We start from the raw sequence: 24,749 nt of genomic DNA, 5'->3' as shown, positions 1-24,749 counted from the left end.
GTGATAGTCACTGATGCAGAAAAGAATAAAGAAAAAAGAATGAAAGAACTGAAGACAGCCTAAGAGACCTCTGGGACAACGTTAAATGCACAAACATTCACATTATAGGGGTCCCAGAAGGAGAAGAGAGAGAGAAAGGACCCGAGAAAATACTGGAAGAGATTATAGTTGAAAACTTCCCTAACATGGGAAAGGAAATAGCTACCCAAGTGCAGGAAGTGCAGAGAGTCCCAGGCAGGAGAAACCCAAGGAGAAACATGCCAAGACATATAGTAGTCAAATTGACAAAAATTAAAGACAGAGAAAAGTTTTATTTTTTTCTTTTTTCTTTTTTTTTTTTTAAGAGGATAGGCTCAGTAGTTGTGGCGCACAGGCTTAGTTGCTCCGTGGCATGTGGGATCTTCCTGGAGCAGGGATCGAACCCGTGTTCCCTGCATTGGCAGGTGGATTCTCAACCACTGCGCCACCTAGGAAGCCCCAGAGAAAAGTTATTAAAAGCACCAAGGGAAAATCGACAAATAACATACAAGGGAACTCCCATCAGGTTAACAGCTGACTTCTCAGCAGAAACTGTATAAGCCAGAAGGGAGTGGCATGATATATTTAAAGTGATGAAAGGGAAGAACCTACAACCAAGAATACTCTACCCAGCAAGGATCTCATTCAGATTCGAGGGAGAAATCAAAAGCTTTACAGACAAGCAACAGCTGAGAGAATTCAGCACCACCAAACCAGCCTTACAACAAATGCTAAAGGAACTTCTCTAAGCGGGAAACATAAGAGAAGAAAAGGACCTACAGAAACAAAAACAAAACAATTAAGAAAATGGTTATAGGAACATACATATCAATAATTACCTTGAATGTAAATGGACTAAATGCACCAACCAAAAGACACAGACTGGCTGAATGGATACAAACACAAGACCCATATATATGCTGTCTACAAGAGACCCACTTCAGACCTAGGGACACATACAGACAGAAAGTGAGGGGATGGAAAAAGATATTCCATGCAAATGGAAATCAAAAGAAAGCTGGAGTAGCGATACCCATATCAGATAAAATAGACTTTAAAATAAAAAATGTTACAAGAGACAAGAAAGGATGCTACATAAAGATCGAGGGATCAATCCAAGAAGAAGAGATAACAATTATAAATATATATTCACCCAATATAGGAGGACCTCAATACATAAGGCAAATGCTAACAACTATGAAAGAGGAAATCGACAGTAACACAATAATAGTGGGAGACTTTAACACCCCACTTACACCAATGGACAGATCATCCAGACAGAAAATTAATAAGGAAACACAAGCTTTAAATGACACAATTAATCAGCTTGATTTAATAGATATCTATACGACATTACATCCAAAGCAACAGATTACACATTCTTCTCAAGTGCACATGGAACATTCTCCAGGATAGATCACATTTTGGGTCATAAATCAAGCCTTGGTAAATTCAAGAAAATTGAAATCATATCAAGCATCTTTTCTGACCACAATGCTATGAGATTAGAAATCAATTACAGGAAAAAACCTGTAAAAAACACAAACACATGGAGGCTAAACAATATGCTACTAAATAACCAAGCGATGACTGAAAAAATCAAAGAGGAAATCAAAAATACCTAGAGACAAATGACAATGAAAACACAACAATCCAAAATCTTTGGGATTCAGCAAAGGCAGTTATAAGAGGGAAGTTTCTAGCGATACAATCCTACCTCAAGAAACAAGAAAAATCCCAAATAAACAATCTAACCTTACACCTAAAGAAACTAGAGAAAGAAGAGCAAACAAAACCCAAAGTTAATAGACGGAGAGAAATCATAAAGATCAGAGCAGAAATAAATGAAATGGAGACAAAGAAAATACTAGCAAAAATCAATAAAACTAAAAGCTGGTTCTTTGAGAAGATAAATAAAATTGATAAACCTCTAGCAAGACTCATCAAGAAAAAGAAGGAGAGGACTCAAATCAATAAAATTAGAAATGAAACAGAAGTTACAATGGACACCGCAGAAATAAAAAGCATCATAAGAGATTACTACAAGCAACTATATGCCAATAAAATGGACAACCTGGAGGAAATAGACAGATTCTTAGAAAGGTATAACCTTCCAAGACTGAATCAAGAAGACAGAAAATATGAACAGACCAATCACAAGGAATGAAATTGAAACCGTGATTAAAAATCTCCCAACAAACAAAAGTCCAGGACCAGATGGATTCACAGGTGAATTTTATCAAACATTTAGAGAAGCGCTAACACCCATCCTTCTCAAACTCTTCCAAAACATTGCAGAGAAGAAACACTCCCAAACTCATTTTATGAGGCCACCATCACCCTGATACCAAAACCAGACAAAGATACTACAAAAAAAGAAAACTACAGACCAATATCATTGATGAATTTAGATGCCAAAATCCTCAACAAAATACTAGCCAACAGAATCCAACAACACATTAAAAGGATCATACACCATGATCAAGTGGGGTTTATCCCTGAAATGCAAGGATACTTCAATATACGCAAATCAATCAATGTGATACACCATGTTAACAAACTGAAGGATAAATACCACATGATCATCTCAATAGATGCAGAAAAAGCTTTTGACAAAATTCAACACCCATTTATGATAAAAACTCTCCAGAAGGTAGGCATAGAGGAAACCTACCTCAACATAATAAAGGCCATATATGACAAACCCACAGCAAACATCATTCTCAATTGTGAAAAACTGGAAGCATTCCCTCTAAGATCAGGAACAAGACAAGGATGTCCACTCTTGCCACTACTATTAACATAGTTTTGGAAGTCCTTGCCACAGCAATCAGAGAAGAAGAAGAAATCAAAGGAATCCAAATTGGAAAAGAAGTAAAACTGTCACCGTTTGCAGATGACATGATACTATACATATAAAATCCTAGAGATGCCACCAGAAAACTACTTGAGCTAATCAATGAATTTGGTAAAGTTGCAGGATACAAAATTAACACACAGAAATCTCTTGCATTTCTATACACCAACAATAAAAGATCAGAAAGAGAAATTAAGGAAACAATCCCATTCACCACTGCAACAAAAAGAATAATATACCTAGGAATAAACCTAACCAAGGAGGTAAAAGACCTGTGCTCAGAAAACTATAAGACACTCATGAAAGAAACCAAAGAAGACACAAACAGATGGAGGGACATACCATATTCTTGGATTGGAAGAATCAACACTGTGAAAATGACTATATGACCGAAAGCAATTTACAGATTCAATGCAATCCCCATCAAATTACCAATGGCATTTTTCACAGAACTAGAGCAAGAAATTTTACGATTTGTATGGAAATGCAGAAGACCCCAAATAGCCAAAGCAATCTTGAGAAGGAAAGAAAGAGTTGGTGGAATCAGGCTTCCCAACTTCAGGCTATACTACAAGGCTACAGTGATTGAGACAATATGGCACTGGCACAAAAACAGAAATATAGATCAATGGAACAGGATAGAAAGCCCAGAGATAAACTACAGTCAACTAATCTATGACAAAGGAGGCAAGGATATACAATGGAGAAAAGGCAGCCTCTTCAATAAGTGGTGCTGGGAAAACTGGACAGCTACATGTAAAAGAAAGAAATTAGAACACTTCCTAACACCATACACAAAAATAAACTCAAAATGGATTAAAGACCTAAATGTAAGGCCAGACACTATAAAACTCCTAGAGGAAAACATAGGAAGAACACTCTTCGACGTAAATAACAGCAAGATCTTTTTTGATCCACCCCCTAGAATAATGGAAATAAAAGCAAAAATAAATGTGGGACCTAAGGAAACTTCAAAGCTTCTGCACAGCAAAGGAAAGTATAAGGAAGACGAAAAGACAACCCTCAGAATGGGAAAAAATATTTGCAAACAAATCAACAGACAAAGGATTAATCCCCAAAATAGATAAACAGTTTATCCAGCTCAATATCAAAAAAACAAACAACCCAATCAAAAAATGGGCAGAAGACCTAAATAGGCATTTCTCCAAAGAAGACATACGGATGGCCAAGAGGCACATGAAAAGCTGCTCAACATCACTAATTATTAGAGAAATGCAAATCAAAACGACAATGAGGTATCACCTCACACCAGTCAGAATGGGCATCATCAGAAAATCTACAAAGAGTAAATGCTGGAGATGGTGTGGAGAAAAGGGAACCCTCTTGCACTGTTGGTGGGAATGTAAATTGATACAGCCACTATGGAAAACAGTATGGGGGTTCCTTGCAAAACTAAAAATAGAACTACCATATGACCCAGCAATCCCACTACTGGGCATATACCCAGAGAACACCATAATTCAAAAAGACACATGCACTCCAATGTTCATTGCAGCACTATGTACAATAGCCAGGACATGGAAACAACCTAAATGTCCATCAACAGATGAATGGATAAAGAAGATGTGGTACATACATACAATGGAATATTACTCAGCTGTAAAAAGCAATGAAACTGGGACATTTCTAGAGACATGGATGGACCTAGAGACTGTCATACAGAGTGAAGTGAGTCAGAAAGAGAAAAACAAATATTATATATTAACACATATATGTGGACTATAGAAAAATGGTACAAATCAACTGGTTTCCAAGGCAGAAACAGAGACCCAGATGTAGAGAACAAACATGTGGACAGCAAGTGGGGAAAGCAGTGAGGGTTGGTGGGGGAATGAATTGGGAGATTGGGATACCAAATTGTACACTCTAAATATATGCAGTTTATTGTAAAAAATTAAAAAATAAAAAGTTAAAAAAATAATAATTTACTAGAAGTAGCTAATTTTTCTGCCTGGAGTGGAATCATATTGGGCTTTATATATTACTCTCTTCAGCCCTCTGCTGGTATTATTCTCTAAAAACATGACAACCTGGCTGTGCTTGCTGATCTTCTCTAAAAATACGGGTGCCTGAATCCACTCTACAACATACACTAAACCAAAATCTCTAGGAGTTCTAAGTTGAGAACTAATTAGTTATGCAGAATGCGGGGGTCCATAGCTCCAGCTGGATTTTTATTTGAAATATGAAAGAAGCTTATAGTATACTTTTAAGATAGGAAAGTGTTACTTTTGGGAGATTTGACCAAGTGTCAACATTAACATTGTGGAGCAATGGCAGATCTAATAACAATATTTGTTAGTAAAATATGTAAAAACAAAATGAGGTGGGACTTCCCTGGTGGTCCAGTGGTTAAGACTTTGCCTTCCAGTGCAGGGGGTGTGGGTTCAATCCCTGGTTAGGGAGCTAAGATCCCACATGCCTTGTGGCCAAAAAACCAATACATAAAACAGAAGCAGTATTGTAACAAATTCAATAAAGATTTTTAAAACGGTCCCACATCAAGAAAATCTTAGAAAAAAAAAAAATGAGGTGACCTCTACCTATTGATGTGAATTTTTTTCTACAGATAAATATTCATGTCTTTAATCTCAACAGAATAATCTTCCGAATAGTAAACTGGCAACTTGTGCATCAAGAGGTACATATTGTGGGTGTGCCTAAAATTCTTGCCTATTTAACATGTTTTCTTACATATTTAGTTGCTGGGATCCATGTGGGTTTATACCTTTGCTTTTATTTTCATTCAAAATTTAAAATAGCATTATTTCTAGAATGACTGTAAACATCCTGTTTCATATTTTCTAAATATATTCGATACTAACATGTAAACATACCAAACAATTTTTAAAAACCTATCAGTTTACATCTGACAATATTTTCCTTTTACATGTAGAAAATTATCTTGAGGTACTGTTCTTAAGTGAGTTTTCCAGAGGACCGACAAGCTTAAATCTTCTGAATGCTAAAGTTTTTAACTGTTTTTCATGGAAATCCTTCTGCCTTATTAAACACTATACGTAGTAATCTGATTTTAACTCCTGATGACATCCTTGGGAGCACAGAGCTTTGTTTACTTTGTTGTCACACTTTGGTCAGCTGCACATTCCTGTCTAGTTAGTCTCCTTAATTTCTCTCCATTTTCACCTGTCGGTCTTCTAGCAGCTTTCTCCCATAGAGCTTTTAATCTGAAGTTTGCCAAGACTGTGGGGCACCTGGTTTTTTAATCAGCATTGGTCTTTATACTTTCCAAGGCTATATGAAGCTTTGGAACTGAAAGGCTACATACAAGGTCTGTGATGGCTAGGCTTCTGCCTGGGGCTTGGTGATCCCCCTCTTTTTTGAGTTTGTGTAAAAGGCAAACCATCAGATGGGAAACACACACTTCCCATTCCCTTACTACCCTATATCACAGGGCACTGGTTCTCAAACTTGAACATATATCAGAATCATGTGAAGTACGTAACATTGCTGGGCCTAACCCCCAGAGTTTCTGATTCTGGATGGGGCCCAGCAGTTTGCATTTTGAATAAGTTCCCAGATGATACTGATGCTGCTACACTTTGAGAACAACAGCAATAGGGAACTTTACTGTCATTAATAATTTCCACCTTCCATTTCTGTATATTGGAAATATACTATCCAACAATACTTCGTAATTTCGTAATGTTATAACATTCTTATATATGTTCTTATAACATCTTATAATATGTTAAGTAGTATAGTTATTATATAAGGTATACAATATGTAATTATATTATAAAACCCATCATGAAGGCCTCACCCTTATAGCCCCATCTAAACCTAATTATCTCCCAAAGGCCCCATCTCCAAATGTAATAACAGTGGGGGTTAGGCCTTCAACAAATGAATTTGGGGGTGACACAGTTCAGTCTGTAGCACCATTTTATAACAACATCTTGTGTATTTTGTGACAGGCCAAAAAAAAAGAAGAAAAAAAAAAAACAACGCATATTGTTTTACCTGTGCCAGGGCTTTGTCTCATATCTGTCTCTCTTAGGTCTTCTGACATATTATTGACCAAGTCATCTTCAGCTGCATATCCAGCAATGACTGTATGAACATAGTGGGATATATGGTGGTTTGTTTTTTTTTTCACTTTCAGAATTGTGTTTTAAGTTGTAATATATTATTTTCACTTTTAGAGTGAACCTGATACTAAAAACTGTGGTTGTTTACTTTTCTGTAGTTTAGATTCCCCATCCTTAAGCATATTTTTTTAGTCTTAGGTCACTATAAATATCTGGTGTTATAAATCTCTAACTAGGTCTTCTGACATAAAACTGACAGTCATCTTCAGCTGCACCTCCAGCAACTACTGCATGAACATAATCATGCCACTGCTGTTGGGCTACTTGATCACTAGTTATTTTACATTTTAATTTTGATGCGGGAGATGTATAGTTCTCCAGCCGACCAGTTTCTTTTCTTGTCCACCAGTGAAACATTTGGGGACTTCTCACCAGCGTTTCCCAATCCTAACTCTCTATCATTTCCCTCTCTTCCCCTGGACACACACTCATACTCTTAAGAATTAGGACTGCATCATTTAAGGCTGACATTAAGATCTAGAAGCATTATGGTTAGTAGAGGTCTTTAAGAACATCTTGTCCAGTCTGCTGTTTTACATAGTCAGGTCTAAAGGAGAGACTTGTGAATTCAGAGTTCCACATAGACTGAGTTAGAGCTTGGATTTCCTGACTCCTGGCCTAGAACTCAAGCAGTTTATTTCATGCTATCATGTCTTTGTGTATATTGCATCTCAGTCCTTTGGGTTAAACTCATTTTGAGGAACTTCATGATGTGTCCCAGGAGAACTCACACTTACATTCTCACAGGTTTTGCATTTTTCTAAGTTTTTCGATGCCCTCTTTCTGTTTATTCACAGTTTTACCACAACTGGTATGAAAATTTGCTTTAACTTCTGCCATCTAGAATTGCATTTTTGCCTTATTAAAATTGGTTGTTTTAAACTTCCAGAAATTCAATTTTCTTTCCTTCTTCTGTGTAACTCTGTACTATTCTCTGTATTCTGATCAAATATACATGAATTCTGTTCCATGATAAATTGAGAAATTAGCTTGTTGAATAGCATTTAATGAAACCTGTTTAACTTAGACTGTATTCACATTATTAACATTTTTTTATATGGTAGCAAGATGTTAAGATTACTTTTCTTTGCCTTCCTACCTGTCTGATCCTCTTCCATTTTTACATTGGCACATTCTGTGGCTTGCTTTCCATCGTGGGATTCCTGTTCTTGTGAGTTTTCTATTTTACTGTGTCTCAGAATAGCATCCAACTCAGTAAAAAATTTCATACTCTTAGTCATGCCTAGGTCTTGAGCCATTCTTACAATCTTGTATTCATGTTTTAAGTTTTTGTACTTTGTTCTGCACTGCTTCCAGTCTCTCTCTATTCCAAGTTTCTGAAGCTTGGCAGCAATTTGTTCAAATATCCTTTTATTTCTCACTGTTCCTTCTAGTTGTTGTTGTATGCCTTTATCAGACCAGATGCCTATCAGAGCCCTGACTTCTGGCACAGTCCAGTGTTTTCCTCCTTCATTTGCTACAGTTGGAATGAAGATTGGATTATTAGGGGGTTCCATTATTGGTGTAGAGTTACCTGTATCGGGTGGGGAAAGAGATATATGGGTTACATACATCAGACAAGATAAATAATTGGATGCAATATTAGTAAAGAAGGTAGTTTTCTGTGTAGGAGATGAAATGCAAGTCGTAGCTTAGCTTTTCTCTTAAACTAGTTGGGAAATGAAAGGACAGAACCTGAATCTGTTCCTCACTGTGACAGTGACTGGCGTTAATAAAGTTGTGTTTTTAATTAGTTACATTTTGATCATCTTTTTTCTCTGGCATTTCTTTCTCTTCCATTCTACTCCTTTAGTATGTGGGATGTATGTTAGTATATAGTGAAAGTCAAATATATAATTTTCTAATATTTACTTGTTAAAAGCAATAAATATAATTACATAAGAAAGCAGCTTGTTGAAGACAACTTTTTTGTGATGGGTGTGAGCAGTTTATCTCCTCATGCTTTTTCTCTCTCTCTATTTTTTTAATAAATTTATTTATTTATTTATTTAATTGCCTGTGTTGGGTCTTTTTTTTGCTGTGCACGGGCTTTCTTTTAGTTGCGGTGAGCGTGGGCTACTCTTCGTTGTGGTGCGTGGGCTCCTCATTGCCATGGCCTCTCTTGTTGCAGAGCACGGGCTCTAGGCACGTGGGCTTCAGTAGTTGTATCACATGGGCTCAACAGTTGTGGCACATGGGCTTAGTTGCTCCGCAGCATGTGGGATCTTTCTGGAGCAGGGATCGAACCCATGTCCCCTGCATTGGCAGATGGATTCTTAACCACTGCACCACCTAGGAAGCCCTCATGCTTTTTCTTTATCGAATGGTTTCCATTTGCTACATATCAGAATCTCCTAGGGAACTTTTATAAACCACTGCCCCTACCCCTCATCCCCGGATTGTGATTCTAGTGTGCAGTTCAGGGTTGAGAGCCAAGACTATTCATGAATGAAGGGCTTGGAACAGGCACATTAATAATTGGTGCTTCTTACTCTTTGTGAAAATAAAAGATGTCCCCATTGGTTAAGGAAATGCAAGGAAATGTGCCAGAAATTTCATAATGCATTAGGCAGAATGTCTCTACTTAGTTATAAATCCTTTAATAATTCTGTATTGGATCTCTGGCACAGTTTTGCCACGCATTTAATGGTAATGGCATTACTTGATGTTATATTGGTTATTTAACAACCACATTACCTTGTTTTTCTCAGATTTCATGTTTAATAAGGTAGTTTGGACCTCAGCATCTATAACATTTGTTAAAAAACACTAGTATTTACCTGAGGTAGGGAGTTGTTTTTATTTTGTGGTGTATTTCATGTCTTTTCTTTAAGATGCTTTTCAGTATTTTTCCTTACTTGGATTAACTTTCAATAAGAATTTAGAAGCAAGAAGGGGATTTATGTTGACTTTTTGAATGAATAAAATCATCCTTGACTTCATTATGGATTTGATATTACTTACTTTCAAATGTAAAATTCTGTTTTTCTTAGACCCCAGGAATGCTAAAGTCATATGCTCATTAAATGTTAAGCACCAACTGTGTGTAATTTTGGCCATCAGACTCCTCACTATAAAGATGGAGGTTTGAAGGCTAATATTTCCAGGCAATTTACACTTTGTTAAAGAAATCATTTGTTTGGACTTCCTAGGCGGTGCAGTGGTAAAGAATCCGCCTGCCAATGCAGGGGACACGGGTTCGAGCCCTGCCCTGGGAAGATTCCACATGCCACGGAGCAACTAAGCCCGTGTGCCACAACTGTTGAGCCTGTGCTCTAGAGCCCGTGAGCCACAACTACTGAGCCCATGTGCCACAACTATTGAAGCCCACGCGCCTAGGGCCCGTGCTCCACAGCAAGAGAAGCCACGACAATGAGGAGCCTGCGCACCACAATGAAGAGTAGCCCCCGCTCTCAGCAACTAGTGAAAACCCGTGTGCAGCAACGAAGACCCAACGCAGCCAATAAGTAAAAATAAATTAATTAATTAATTAAAAAAATAATAATAATAAAATAAAGTGTAGCGCTTTTAAAAAAAAGAAATGATTTGTTTTAGAAATGATTTTTTTTTTTATAGGTTGGTAAAAAAGAGGGGAACATAAATTAATCCTAAGTGTTTCTGCCAGGAAAAATCATCCATTTTCTGAGATTTGAAACCAATCTTACTTTCCAATTTGAAAGTGGATTGGTTTCATTATATTTTTGGCCCACCATACCATACCTACCTAGTTCCATTGGTCTCACATGAGAAACCAAGAGTAAAGGATTTCCTGAGATGTCTTCCTTGTCTACTGATGTAACTGACATTTTGCCTAGAAAGAAAGAATTCCTTTTAGAAATAATTACCAAGGAAAATTAAAATTGGATTAATAACTGATAATGCTAATAGTTTGAGTTGAATTTGATCATATTCATGAAGGATTATAGTCTTATGATAGACATTTTTTATAATAGTGGTATAATATGGTTTAAATATTTATGTACATAAAGAGAAATCTAATTTCTTCCATCCCATTGACATTTTTGAACTTCCACTAGAATTGTTTGCTTACTTTATAAGTTTCTTTATTTTTCGTATTTTAAGTACTTTAACATAGTCGGCCCTTTAAGTGATACTGGTAATATGAAAGAGAAATCCTGCAATGAGATAATCAGAAAAGCTTGTTTTACTGGCATATATGGTCAAATAGCTGAGTTTGTGTGTATCTTATGTAACTAGTTGATTGATACATACTAAACTTTCCAGAAATTAATCTAAGTTTTCCTTAAATGGACCAAGGAATGCATCATGTAAAAGAACCATGCCAACCTTGAAAAATGAAGGCATCCCTCCTTGATTTCCTTATATCCTTTCTACATGTTTTTCTAATTTTGTTTTACTGAGTAACAGAAATAGCATTATATTTTACATTAGGAGAGCAAATGTTAGGTATGATTTTGATGGCATAAACATTCATTTAAAATCACTATTCATTACAATTACAAGGCATTCCATTAAAGAATAAGAAAATGAATGCTGTTTATCATCTTAAAGATTATATTGGGGGTGAAGATGGCAGTGTGGGAAGATGCAGAGATCATATCTCCCCACAAATAGATCGGTTGCTGGAGGCCAGTGGGGGACCTGAGGCCCAGGGAGACCTGAGGAACACCAGAGCAACCGGGTAGGACCAGGGGGAAGTCAGGGGGGCAGGAAAGGGGAAGCCAGATGGGACTGGCACCCCGGGGGGGGGGGGGTGGCTGGGTGAGGGGGGAGGTTCCTGCCCAGAGGGACCTTTTGGGGGCTGGGGAGATCGTGAAACCACAGCTGGGTTTCTCCCAGCCAGGAGGCCTGCTGAGCTCCCGGGCCTGGGAGCCTGCAGGGCTCCTCAGCAGGGTCCTCCACCCTCCAAGGCCCCCTCTGGGCTGCCTGGGTCCTGGGAGTGTGGTAGGGGAGGAGGAGGGGCAAGGAGGTGGAGAGGTGGACAGGTGGGGGTGGGGGCTTTGAGATCATGGGACGGGGAGGTGAGAGGGCGTTTCACCTGCCCTCTTGGCCAGGGAGGCTGACTGGGCTCCTGGGCCGGGTCCTTCACTCTCCGGGCCCCGCTCTGGCGCGTGGGTCCTGGGGGTGTGGGGGGGAGGGGGACGGGGGAGGGAGAGAGGCAGACCGTGGAGGTGGGAAGGGATTTCTCCAGGTCAGAAGAATAGGGGAGGTGCCGCCAGGTATTTCTTCTGGGTGGGTCCTCCACCCTCCAAGGCCCCTCTGGGCCATTGGTTAGAAGTACAGGAGGGAAGTGGTGGGGGGAGAAGAAGAGAGGCGGAAGGGGTGAGGGACCCTCTGGGATCAAAGGATTGGGGGAGGAATGGAAGGCATTTCCACTGCCCACTGACCAGGGAAGCCTGCTGGGCTCCCGGGCCTGGTTTGCAGCTCTCCAGGGTCCCCTCCAAGACCTGTTGGTCCCAGGGGCGTAGGAGCGTAGCAGGGGAAGAGGAAGAGAGGCAGACGGGTGGTGGGACGTTCCAGGATCAGAGGATCAGGGGAGGTGCAGAGGACCTTTCCCTTGCCCAGCTGGGCCCAATGGGCCTGCTGGGCTCCTGAGTCTGGTCCCTCGGTCTCTGGGGCCCTCTCCGGCTGAGTGGGTCGTACAGGCATGAGAGGGAGGGAAGAGAGGCAGACAGTGGTGGGGGGAACCTTGCAGGACTGGAGGATCAGGGGAGACACTGCAGAAAATCTCCCTACCCACTTGGTACCAGGAGGCCTTTGTGCCCCCAGGCCTGGTCTTTGGTCCTCCAGGGGCCCCTCTAGGTCTCACTGGTCCTAAGCGTGTAGAAGGAAAGCAGGGGAGAAGAGGAGAGGCAGGCAGCGGAGGGGGCCTTCTGGGATTGGAGGATCAAGGGAGGCAGGGAAGGTATTTCCCCTGCCCACTAGCCCTGGGAAGCCTGCTAGGCCCATGGACCTGGTGTTTCACACTCCAGGGCCCCCTCCAGCTGCTTGGGACCTAGGAGAGTGGGGGGCAGGGGAGACGAAGAGAGGCAGATGGGGACCCTAGGAGACTGGGAGATCTGGGGAAGTACTGCAGGCATTGCCCTAGCCTAGTTGGCCCTAGGAAGCCTGTTGGGTGTCATAGTCTGGTCTTCTGCCTTCCAGTGCTCGCACCAGCTGTGAGGGTCCTAGAGGAATAGGAGGGAGGGGGTGAGGAAGAAGAGAACCCAAGAGGGAGGGACCCTCTGAGGTTGGAGGACTAGGGGAGGTGCCTAGCATTTCTCCCACCAACTCTGCCCCAGGGAGTCTGCTGGGTACCTCAACCTGGTCCTTTGTCTCCAGGACCAGAGGCATTTCTGGGCCCATCTGCCTCATTGGGCCTAAGCCCCATTCCCCACCACCCACAGGGCATTTTCTAAGCGTAGGCCCTGCCCATTGCCTAACCCCCCCCCCCCGCCCCCGCCGCCCCCTTGTCTAAGCCCTGCCTCCACAGCCAAGGCCTTTGCTGGCTTTTTTTTCTTTGCTTTGCTTTTTCATTTTTTTCTTCCCACCTCCTCACTTCGGCTCTTGCAGTTGTTTTACCTTCCAGTTGTTGCTCCATCTATTTTTTTTTAAAGTTTTTTTCTAACACATCTATTAGTTTCCTATTCTTATCATATTTTTTATCTTGCGATTGTCCTGCTGTTCTCCTACCTTTTTTTTTTTTTTTCCTGCTCTACACGGATTGTGGGATCCTGATTCACAAGCCCAGGGTCAGGCCTGAGCTCCTGAGGTGGGAGTTCTGAGTCAAAAACATTGGACTAACAGGGAAACCCAGTTCCCAGGGAATATTCATCAGAGTGAGGTCTCCCAGAGGTTCTCACCTCAACACCAAAGACCCAGCTATACCCAACAGCCTACAAACTCCAGTGCTTGAAACCTCAGGCCAAACACCCAGTGGGACAGGAACACAATCCCACCCATCCAAAGTGGGGGGGAAATGAGATGACAAAAAAATATGTCACAGATGAAGGAACAAGGTGAAAATACACAAGACCAAATAAATGAAGAGGACTTATTAGGAAAATTGCCTGAAAAAGAATTCAGAGTAATGATAGTACAGATGATACAAAATCTCGATAGCAAAATAGAGAAAATACAAGAAACAATTAATTAGGACTCAGAAGAACTAAAGAGCAAACAAACAGTAATGGACAACAAAATAACCAAAATTAAAAATACTCTAGATAGTATAAACAGCAGAATAACTGAGGCAGAAGAACGAATAAGTGAGTTGGAAGATAGAACTGGGGAAATAACTGCCACAGAGCAGGAAAGAGAAAAAAAAATAAAAAGAATGGAAGACAGTCTCAGAGACCTTGGTGACAACATTAAGCGCACCAGCATTTGAATCATAAGCATCCCAGAAGAATAAGAAAAAAAGAAAGGGTCTGAGAAAATATTTTAAGAGGTTATAGTGGAAAACTTCCCCAACATGGGAATGGAAATAATTAATCAAGTCCAAGAAGTGCAGAGAGTCCCATACAGAATAAAACCAAGGAGAAATACATCAAGGCACATAGTAATCAAACTAACGAAAATTAATGCACTGCAATGTTAATTGCAGCACTATTTACAATAGCCAGGACATGGAAGCAACCTAAATGTCCATCAACAGATGAATGGATAAAGAAGATGTGTGGTACATATATACAATGGAATATTACTCAAATGTAAAAAACAATGAAACTAGGACATTTGTAGAGACATGGATGGACCTAGAGACAGTCATACAGAGTGAAGTGAGTCAAAAAGAGAAAAACAAATATCGTATACTAACACATATATGTGGACTATAGAAAAATGGTACAAATCAACTGGTTTGCAAGGCGGAAATAGAGACACAGATGTAGAGAACAAACATATGGACAGCAAGTGGGGAAAGCGGGGAGGGTTGGGGGGAATGAATTGGGAGATTGGGATACCAAATTGTACACTCTAAATATATGCAGCTTATCGTCTGTTAACTGTATCTCAGTAAAAGTTCTTAAAAAAAAACTAACGAAAATTAAACACAAAGAAAAAATATTAAAAGCAGCAAGAGAAAAGCAACAAATAACATATAAGGGAAAACACATAAGGATAACAGCTGATCTTTCTACAGAAACTCTGCAGATGAGAAGGGAGTGGCAGGATATACTGAAAGTCCTGAAAGAGAAAAACCTACAGCCAAGAATACTCTACCCAGCAAGAATATCATTCAGATTCGATGGAGAAATTAAAAGCTTTACAGACAAGCAAAAGTTAAGAGAATTCAGCACAACCAAACCAGCCTTACGACAATTGCTAAAGGAACTTTTCTAAGCAGGAAACACAAGAGAAGCAAAAGACATACAAAAACAAACCCAAAACAAGAAAATGGTAATAGGAACATACATGTCAATAATCACCTTAAATGTAAATGGATTAAATGCTGCAACTAAAAGACACAGACTGGTTGAATGGATACAAAAACGAGACCTTACATATGCTGTCTATAAGAAACCCACTTCAGACCAAGGGACACATATAGACTGAAAGTAAGGGGAAGGAAAAAGATATTCCATGCAAATGGAAGTCAAAAGGAAGCTGGAGTAGCAATACTCGTATCAGACAAATTAGACTTTAAAGACTATTACAAGAGACAAGGAAGGACAATACATAATGATCAAGGGATCAATCCAAGAAGAAGGTATAGCAATAGTAAATATCTATGCACCCAACATAGGAGCACCTCAATACATAAGGCAAATGCTAACAGCCATAAAAGGGGAAATCGACAGTAACACAATAATAGTAAGAGACTCTAACACCCCACTTACATCAGTGGACAGATCATCCAAACAGAAAATAAATAAGGAAACACAAGCTTTAAATGACATGTTAGACCATCTCGACTTAATTGATATTTATAGGACATTCCATCCAAAAACTACAGAATACACTTTCTTCTCAAAGGCACATGTAACATTCTCTAGGATAGATTACATCTTGGGTCACAAATCAAGCCTCGGTAAATTCAAAAAAATTGCAATTGTATCAGGCATTTTCTCTGACCACAATGCCATGAGACTAGATATCAATTACCTGAAAAAAACTGTAAAAAATACAAACACATGGAAACTAAACAATACGCTATTAAACAACCAAGAAATCACTGAAGAAATCAAAAAGAAAATTAAAAAAAACCTAGAAACAAATGACAATGAAAACACAACAACCCAAAACCTATGGGACACAGCAAAAGAAGTTTCAAGAGGGAAGTTTATAGCACTACAATCCTACCTCAAGAAACAAGAAATATCTCGAATAAACAACCTAACTTTACACCTAAAACAACGAGAGAAAGAAGAACAAAAAAAAAGCCCAAAGTGAGCAGAAGGAAAGAAATCATAAAGATCAGATCAGAAATAAATGAAAAAGAAATGAAGGAAACAGTAGCAAAGATCAATAAAACTAAAAGCTGGTTCTTTGAGAAGATAAAGTTGATAAACCATTAGCTAGACTCATCAGGAAAAAAGGGAAAAGACGCAAATCAACAGAATTAGAAATGAAAAAGGAGAAATAACAGTGGACACTGCAGAAATACAAAAGATCATGAGAGACTACTACAAGCAACTACATGCCCATAAATTGGCTAACCTGGAAGAAATGAATAAATTCTTAGAAAAGTACAATCTTCTAAGACTGCACCAGGAAGAAATAGAAACTATGAACAGACCCATCAGAAGTATGGAAATTGAGACTGTGATTAAAAATCTCCCAACAAACAAAAGCCCAGGGCTAGATGCATTCATAGGTGAATTCTATCAACCATTTAGAGAAGAGCTAACACCTATCCTTCTCAAACTCTTCCAAATATAGCAGAAGGAGGAACACTCCCAAACTCATTCTACGAGGCCACCATCACCCTGATACCAAAACCTGGCAAAGATGTCACAAAAAAAGAACATTACAGGCCAGTATCACTGATGAATATAGATGCAAAACTCCTCAACAAAATACTAGTTAACAGAATCCAACAGCACCTTAAAAAGATCATACACCACGATCAAGTGGGGTTTATCCCTGGAATGCAAGGATTCTTCAGTAGACACAAATAAATCAATGTGATACATCATATCAACAAATTGAAGGGTAAAAACCATATGATTATCTCAATAGATGCAGAAAAAGCTTTTGACAGAATTCAACATCCATTTATGATAAAAACTCCCCAGAAAATGGGCATAGAAGGAAATTACCTCAACATAATAAAAGCCATATATGACAAACCAACAGCCAACATCATTCTAAGTGAAAAACTGAAAGCATTCCCTCTAAGAACAGGAACAAGACAAGGGTGCCCACTCTCACCATTATTATTCAAGATAGTTTTGGAAGTTTTACGCACAGCAATCAGAGAAGAAAATGAAATAAAAGGAGTCCAAATTGGAAAAGAAGAAGTAAAATTGTCCCTCTTTGCAGATGACATGTTATTATACATAGAAAACCCTAAAGATGCTACCAGAAAACTGCTAGCACTAATCAATGAATTTAGTAAAGTAGCAGGATATAAAATTAATGCACAGAAATCTCTTGCATTCCTATACACTAATAATGAAAGAGCAGAAAGAGAAATTAAGGGAACTGTTCCATTTACCATTGCAACAAAAAGAATAAAATACCTAGGAATAAACCTGCCTAAGGAGGCAACAGACCTGTATGCAGAAAACTATAAGACACTGGTGAAAGAAATCAAAACGATATAAACAGATAGAGAGACATACCACGTTCTTGGATTGGAAGAATCAATATTGTGAAAATGACTGTCCTACCCAAAGCAATTTACAGATTCAACACAATTCCTATCAAATTACCAATGACATTTTTCACAGAACTATAACAAGAAATCTTACGATTTGTATAGAAATGCAAAAGACCCCAAATAGCCAAAGCAGTCTTGAGAAGGAAAGACAGAGTTGGTGGTATTAGGCTTCCTGACTTCAAACTATACCACAAGGCTACAGTGATCAAGACAGTATGGTACTGGCACAAAAATAGAAAGAAAGGTAGATCAATGGAACAGAATAGAGAATCCAGAGGTAAGCCCAAGCACATATGGGCACCTTATCTTTGACAAAGGAGGCAAGAATATACAATGGAAAAAAGACAGCCTCTTCAATAAGTGGTGCTGGGGAAGTTGGACAGCTACATGTAAAAGAATGAAATTAGAACACTTCTTCTTAACACCATACACAAAAATAAACTCCAAATGGATTAAAGACCTAAATGTAAGGCCAGACACTATAAAACTCCTAGAGGAAAATATAGGCAGAACACTCTATGACATCCATCAAAGCAAGATCCTTTTTGACCCACCTCCTAGAATAATGGAAATAAAATCAAGAATAAATAAATGGGACCTAATGAAACTTAAAAGCTTTTGCACAGCGAAAGAAACCATAAACAAGACAAGACAACCCTCAGAATGGGAGAAAATACTTGCCAATGAAGCAACAGAGAAAGGATTAGTCTCCAATATATATAAGCGGCTCATGCAGCTTAACACCAAAAAAGTAAATAACCCAATCCACAAATGGGCAGAAGACCTAAATAGACATTTCTCCAAAGAAGACATGCAGATGGCTAACAAACACCTGAAAAGATGCTCAACATCACTAATCATTAGAGAAATGCAAATCAAAGCCACAAGATGCTCAACATCACTAATCATTAGAGAAATGCAAGTCAAAGCCACAATGAGGTATCACCTCACCCCAGTCAGAATAGCCATCATCAGAAAATCTAGAAGCAATAAATATTGGAGAGTGTGTGGAGAAAAGGGAACTCTCCTGCACTGTTGGTGGGAACGTAAGCTGGTACAGCCACTATGGAAAACAGTATGGAGGTTCCTTAAAAAACTAAGAACAGAACTACCATATGACACAGTAATCCAACTACTGGGCATATACCCAGAGAAAACCATAATCCAAAAAGAAACATGTAGCATAATGTTCATTGCAGCACTATTTACAATAGCCAGGACATGGAAGCAACCTAAATGCCCACCAACAGATGAATGGATAAAGATGTGGCACATATATACAATGGACTATTACTCAGCCATAAAAAGGAATGAAATTGAACTACAAGTAATGAGGTGGGTAAATCTAGAGACTGTCATACAGAGCGAAGTAAGCCAGAAAGAGAGAAACAAATACCATATGCTAACTCATATATATGGAATCTAAAAAAATGGTACCGATGAACCCAGTGACAGGGCAAGAATAAAGATTCAGATGTAGAGAATGGACTTGAGGAAGCAGGGTGGGCGGGTGGGGGGAGGCGAAGTTGGGATTAAGTGAGAGAGTAGCATAGACATAGATACACTACCAAATGTAAAACAGATAGCTAGTGCGAATTTGCTGTACATATAACAAGGGGAGATCAACTCGATGATGGGTGATGCCTTAGAGGGCCAAGACAGGGAGGGTGGGAGGGAGTTGCGGGAGGGAGGGGATATGGGGATATATGTATAAATACAGCTGATTCACTTTGGTGTACCTCAAAAACTGGTATAAGAGTGTAAAGCAATTATATCCCAAAAAAAAAGATTATATTGGGGATTCTTATATTTAGAAAAAAGTGAAAAACAAGGTATATGTCAGTGTTTTCAAATGGCATAATTATATAGATTTAAAACTCAAAAATTGTTGGTTTTTAAATCAAGTTTCATAATTATTTGTGGCTAAATTGCAGTTAGAGAATGTCTTAGTTGGGAATGTGGAAAATAAAAATCTGAAGTTACATAAGAATTCTCTTTAGAGAGAAAAACGAAACATATTAATATCCCCAGGTGAGTTAACAACTGAGCTCTATGGGAACAATAAGGAAAGGTAGGGTTTGCTATTCTGTTATTGGCTTTAGGGCCTACTTTTGTTTATTGAAAAGGGCCTGGAGCTGAACATAACAGGTGGGGGCAAGAAAGAAAAGCTCTCTCTCCAAATTCTTCAGGGGATTTTTTTTTTTTTTTTCCGCTTAGGTTGATCATTCCTAGCAGGAATCACAAAATTGTATGCAGGGGCCCCACGCAATGGGGGTATCAAACTGAAACACCTAAGTCATTATTCCTAATGCATTTGTCTATAGTAAGAGGAGGGAAAGAGAGTAGAAACTTGGTCAGTGAAGGAATGTGATTTGGCAACAGTAGGCCAAAGGTATCCTGAGGTTGAGGATGATTATAATTTCTGGAACATGAAGCCTCTTAAAGTTTGTATTTGGGTCCTTTGCCAAGGTCAGTCAGGCCATCTGATGCCTAACAGAGGGGACCTGATCCTCTGTCCTTACCCCTTGCATGAATGAGGTTCACCCCAGCAGTAGAAAAGGCACACTCATTTCCTTCCCTTCTTCATTTTACCATATGCCAGTAAAAATTCTGCTGGTTCTACCAAAAAAAACCCAGACGATATTATAAATGAATCAGACCTGGAGAAAGGAGTTCTTTCTAAGTCTTAGAAAAGAAACTATCTGAGTATGTTAAAACTTTCAAGTTTGTGGGTCGAATACAAATCAGCCAAAATTGTGAGGTGTAAGAGGTCATGCAGATTTTTCTAAGATCTCAACTGACATGAACAGTCAATTTGTAAAACTGAACAAATATATAGAAAAATGTTCCACAGCACTAGTAATTAAACAAATACATAGAGTTATTGCATACACTGTTATATGCGGTTATTTAGTTATTAAATTAGCATACTCCATTATTTATTAAATTAGCAAAGTCTCTCCTTTCAACCTCACCCCATAATCTTACTTGACAGGGTTCTATAAAAGGGACAGTCTCATTGTTAAAGTATAATTCTTTTGGAAAGCAGTTATTTTAGCAGTATGTTTCAAAGTAATCATAGCCCCCTCCTTGACCAGAAATTGAACTTCCCATAGTCTATCCTAAAGTAATAATTTAAATATGGACAAAAGATAATTGATTGTGGGGAATTCCTTGGCAGTCTAGTGCTTAGGACTTGGTGCTTTCACTTGTTGGGGCCAGGTTCAGTCCCTGATCAGGGAACTAAGATCCTGCAAGTTGTGTGTGGCACGGCCAAAAAAAAAAAAAGATGATTGTAGCATCAGTTATATAAGGGGGCAAAGACCCAAACTCTGGTATATGCACTCAATTAAATATTATGGAACCATTAAGTAACATTTAACTGTAAATTATGGTCAGTTCTGGGTACAATTTAAATATTATTTTAAATGTAAACAAAATTCTATTTTTTTGTAATTTTATACTTTAAAAAATTGTATAAAAACAATCAGTGACATTGTGGAAGATAACGTGGGAAGGGGCTGAAAACTAGGGAGGCCAGTTAAGAGGTTATCCTAATATTCCATGTAATGATGAAGTTCTGGATGGTGGTAATGAGAGATAAATTTATGAAACACATCAGTATTTTTTTTTTAAGGACTTAGTGACTGACCAAAAATCAAGGATGTCTCAGGAATACAGTGATAGTAAGGTGGAAGCAATTTGTAGAAGGATCAGTTTTGATGGAGGAAGAGAGTTGGGTTTTAGAACTGGGTGTTTGACATACCTTAAACATACATGGTTAAGTTGTATTATGGGCCCTCTGCTTATGAGTGAAAGTGGGGAGTTTGGAGCCATGAAAGTAGTAGCTGAAAAGGCTAGAAGAAGATCCTCTTAAGTGGAGATATTAGCACCACATCTTTATTTCACCAACCTCTGGTTAAATCAAGGCCTTTTCAGAAGCTCAGTGATTTACTTATTGTTAATCAATACTTAAAGCATTTAGATGATGAAGAGTGCAGAGTGATTAACAGAATAAAATAATTAGTTTAACTTGGTAATGACTGCAAAGCTTTCTTGGAATTTGGTATAGTATCAGAAGTGTGAAGGGAATAAGTGAGATGAATTTTTTACCAAAGGATTTTATTATTTAGCTTCAAACATGAAGTTCAGATAACCTAAGTTAACCCAACTGTAATCTCTGTCATCTTTAACCCCCTTCTCATTTGGTATCTTTATTATACCATTTACCACTTTCTTTTGGGTTACATTTCTTCAATTCCTTCCTTTCTGCAGTTATGTTGATAAATGCATGTTACTCAGGGCTTTGCATATGGTGTACACAGACAGCAAGTATTACAGACTTTAAATTGAATCGAACAACTCTGTTCTTAAAAACAGTTACTCCAAGATTTTGGCCATGAGAGAAATCTCATTACTGCCATTGATTTTCCCAGTTTGCCTAGTGATGCATTTGGCTTCCACAGACAGTGAGTAAGTTCTGTGTAAATAGTGTTGGGTTTAACAACACAGCAGGTGGAGAACCTTGCTTAAATAAGGCATATGCTACTTTGAAGATATTGCATTTTTTGAAGATAAAAGGTTTGTGGCAACCATGTGTCAGGCAAGCCTGTTAGCGCCATTTATCCAACAGCATGCTCATTTTGGGTCTCTCTGTCACATTCTGGTAATTCTTGAGGTATTTTGAACTATCTTATTGTATTATGGTGATCTGTGATCAGTGATCCTTGATGTTACTACTACAACTCACTGAAAGCTTAAATGATGGTTAGCATTTTTTTAGCAATGAAGTATTTTTTAATTAAGGTTTATTTATTGGGTTTTTGTTTGTTTGCTTTTACATATAATGCTATTACATACTTAACAGACTACAGTATAGTGTAAACATAACTCTTATATGCACTGGGAAACCAAAAGGAATGTGTGACTTGCTTTGTTGGGAAATTTGCTTTATTGCAGAGGTCTAGAACCGGACCTGCAATATCCCCGAGGTATGGCAGTATTTAAATCATTTAATCGTAAATCATTTAATCTATCAAATCTATTTGTTTTACCTACTGTTAAAATGGAGATGTTCTTCCAAACAAGTGCTTTATCAATTATTAGTATTTTAGTGCTTTTATTTATAAATTTAGGAAAATGGGAACATTAATATAGAGCAGAAAGTTTTATTTGGAGCTGTGGGAAAACAACAGTTGAACAATATTTTTTTTTTCACCACTCTTATAAAATTAAGACAAAATATTTTCAGAACCCAATCCATTTTCCAAAAACAGTATCGATATGGGTAAGGAGCAGTTGTCACTAGCAGTTGGTGTCATTTTAATGTGGTTTTTTTTCCTGTATTTTACAGATTTTTTTAAATGGTATTATTTAAACTTTAAAAATTAATTTTTATTTGTGCAAAATAGCATATACATAACAGGTCAATTATTTTTCTCAGCCTTGATATTTCAGGCTATATTTATCCTATGGACTTAGGAGTCTGGTTCTCTTACAGTTTGTTAGGTAAAAACAAAAGAATGGTACTTTTTTCTTTTACCTTCGGTGATCTCTGGGGCTGTACTTTGGCTCAGCGTTGCCAGGCACCTGTCATTTGCATCTTCCTCTGTTAATTGTGTGGCAGGTTCATACTGCAGGATCGCATCCAAATCATGGAAGAACTTCATAGTTTTAGAGCTGTCTCCAGAGTTGTGGGCATATTTAACTGTTCTGTATTCATATTTGAGATTTTTGTACTTTGCCCGGCACTGTTTCCAATCTCTGTATACTCCTAGTGCTTGCAGCCTTTTAGCAATGTAAATAAATATTCCTTTATTTCTCAGTGTTCCATAAAGTTGTTTTCGTATATTTTTTTCTGCCCAGATACTTAGCAAAGCTTTAACCTCTTCCTCAGTCCAGTGCTTTCCTGCTCCACTCTCCATGTTGAAAGTGACCTGGAAATGATTCACTATTTCTAGCCAAGGTTTTGTTTCCTAGGAAACCAGACGGCTGGTTGTCAATAAGCTCTGAAGAGCTGAAAGGATCTAGTTTAACTGGTTCAAGCTGCCTGAGGGGAGTAACTTGAGACACTGCCAAAAAAGCAAGGCTTTGTGGTTAAAGAAGCCTGGACCTAAATGATCCTTAATGTTCTTAATTGCAGCTTTAAATGAAAAATTACCCTTGAAACAAAAGGGAAAGAAAACCTTTTTTGTGTGTTTATTTCTAGTTTACTATATGATTGTTGATTTTTTGTTTATTTTGGAAATGGTTGGCAGAGGTTCCTTCTGCCCTACGGTTTATGGCTAACACTTTTTTTCCCTCTGATATGAATCACTTAGTCTTCTAACATTGGTTAACTAAAAACTACATTTCACTAAATATATAAATCCCAAGTCACAAATTATTCAGTTGTATAGGCTGTATGGTATTACGTATGTCTGTTTTCAGCATAATAGTTCATAGTACTTAAAGCATTGGTAATTTAGTAAAATCACTTCAATTTTAAATTTTTAGATTTTTACTTTGCAAGTGCACTTAATATTGTAGTTTTTCTTGTCATTAAAATGCCTAAACAATTATAATTTTGGCATAGATCCTTTTTACCAAATAAATCATATATTGTTAATATACACAAAAATATATGGTAGAGATTTACTTTTTATCTCTACCTTGATATATATTCTTTGGAACAAAAATTTGTTAATAAACTTCTAGTATTTATAGCACTTGTTCAGAACTATTAACAATTGTTCAGAAGTTGGAGCCTTTATTTTATCTTTTGAGCTTGTACTCCACTGTGGTACAGATCCTCTGTCTTACCAGTGTCACCCTATCTAGCTAGAAGCCTAGCTTCTGGCTTTCTTTGTATCATCACCTAAAAATACTAATGCAGGAAATGAGATACAGAGTGCCTGGTCAGCTTGGGGTTTTTTGAAGCAGCATTTATTTTCTGATGACAAAAGTGATAGATATT

The 24,749-nt window shown here is 38.3% G+C and overlaps 2 protein-coding genes across 5 annotated transcripts in view; one reads left to right on the top strand and one right to left on the bottom strand.

Annotated features, from left to right (window-relative positions):
* PAICS (phosphoribosylaminoimidazole carboxylase and phosphoribosylaminoimidazolesuccinocarboxamide synthase) overlaps window positions 1-23,718 on the bottom strand; it is a 59,114-nt gene extending 35,396 nt beyond the window's left edge. Inside the window, exons 1-4 of one of the 4 annotated variants that reach the window (XM_057729839.1) lie at window positions 23,337-23,718; window positions 10,733-10,819; window positions 8,108-8,542; window positions 6,881-6,970 (exon numbers count right to left, since the gene is read on the bottom strand). In XM_057729839.1, coding sequence (XP_057585822.1) covers window positions 6,881-6,970; window positions 8,108-8,542; window positions 10,733-10,819; window positions 23,337-23,718 — 994 coding nt within the window. The remainder of the gene's footprint in view (window positions 1-6,880; window positions 6,971-8,107; window positions 8,543-10,732; window positions 10,820-23,336) is intronic. The other 3 variants (XM_057729840.1, XM_057729841.1, XM_057729842.1) reach the window with 3 other exon arrangements.
* PPAT (phosphoribosyl pyrophosphate amidotransferase) overlaps window positions 1-24,749 on the top strand; it is a 50,727-nt gene that overhangs the window by 11,810 nt on the left and 14,168 nt on the right. The gene's annotated exons all lie outside the window — the stretch shown is intronic.

This window comes from Hippopotamus amphibius, chromosome 3 (genome assembly GCF_030028045.1).
Source record: "Hippopotamus amphibius kiboko isolate mHipAmp2 chromosome 3, mHipAmp2.hap2, whole genome shotgun sequence".
Taxonomy (NCBI): domain Eukaryota; kingdom Metazoa; phylum Chordata; class Mammalia; order Artiodactyla; family Hippopotamidae; genus Hippopotamus; species Hippopotamus amphibius.
Note: the sequence above shows the minus strand (reverse complement) of the source record. Positions and strands in the feature narration are given on the sequence as shown.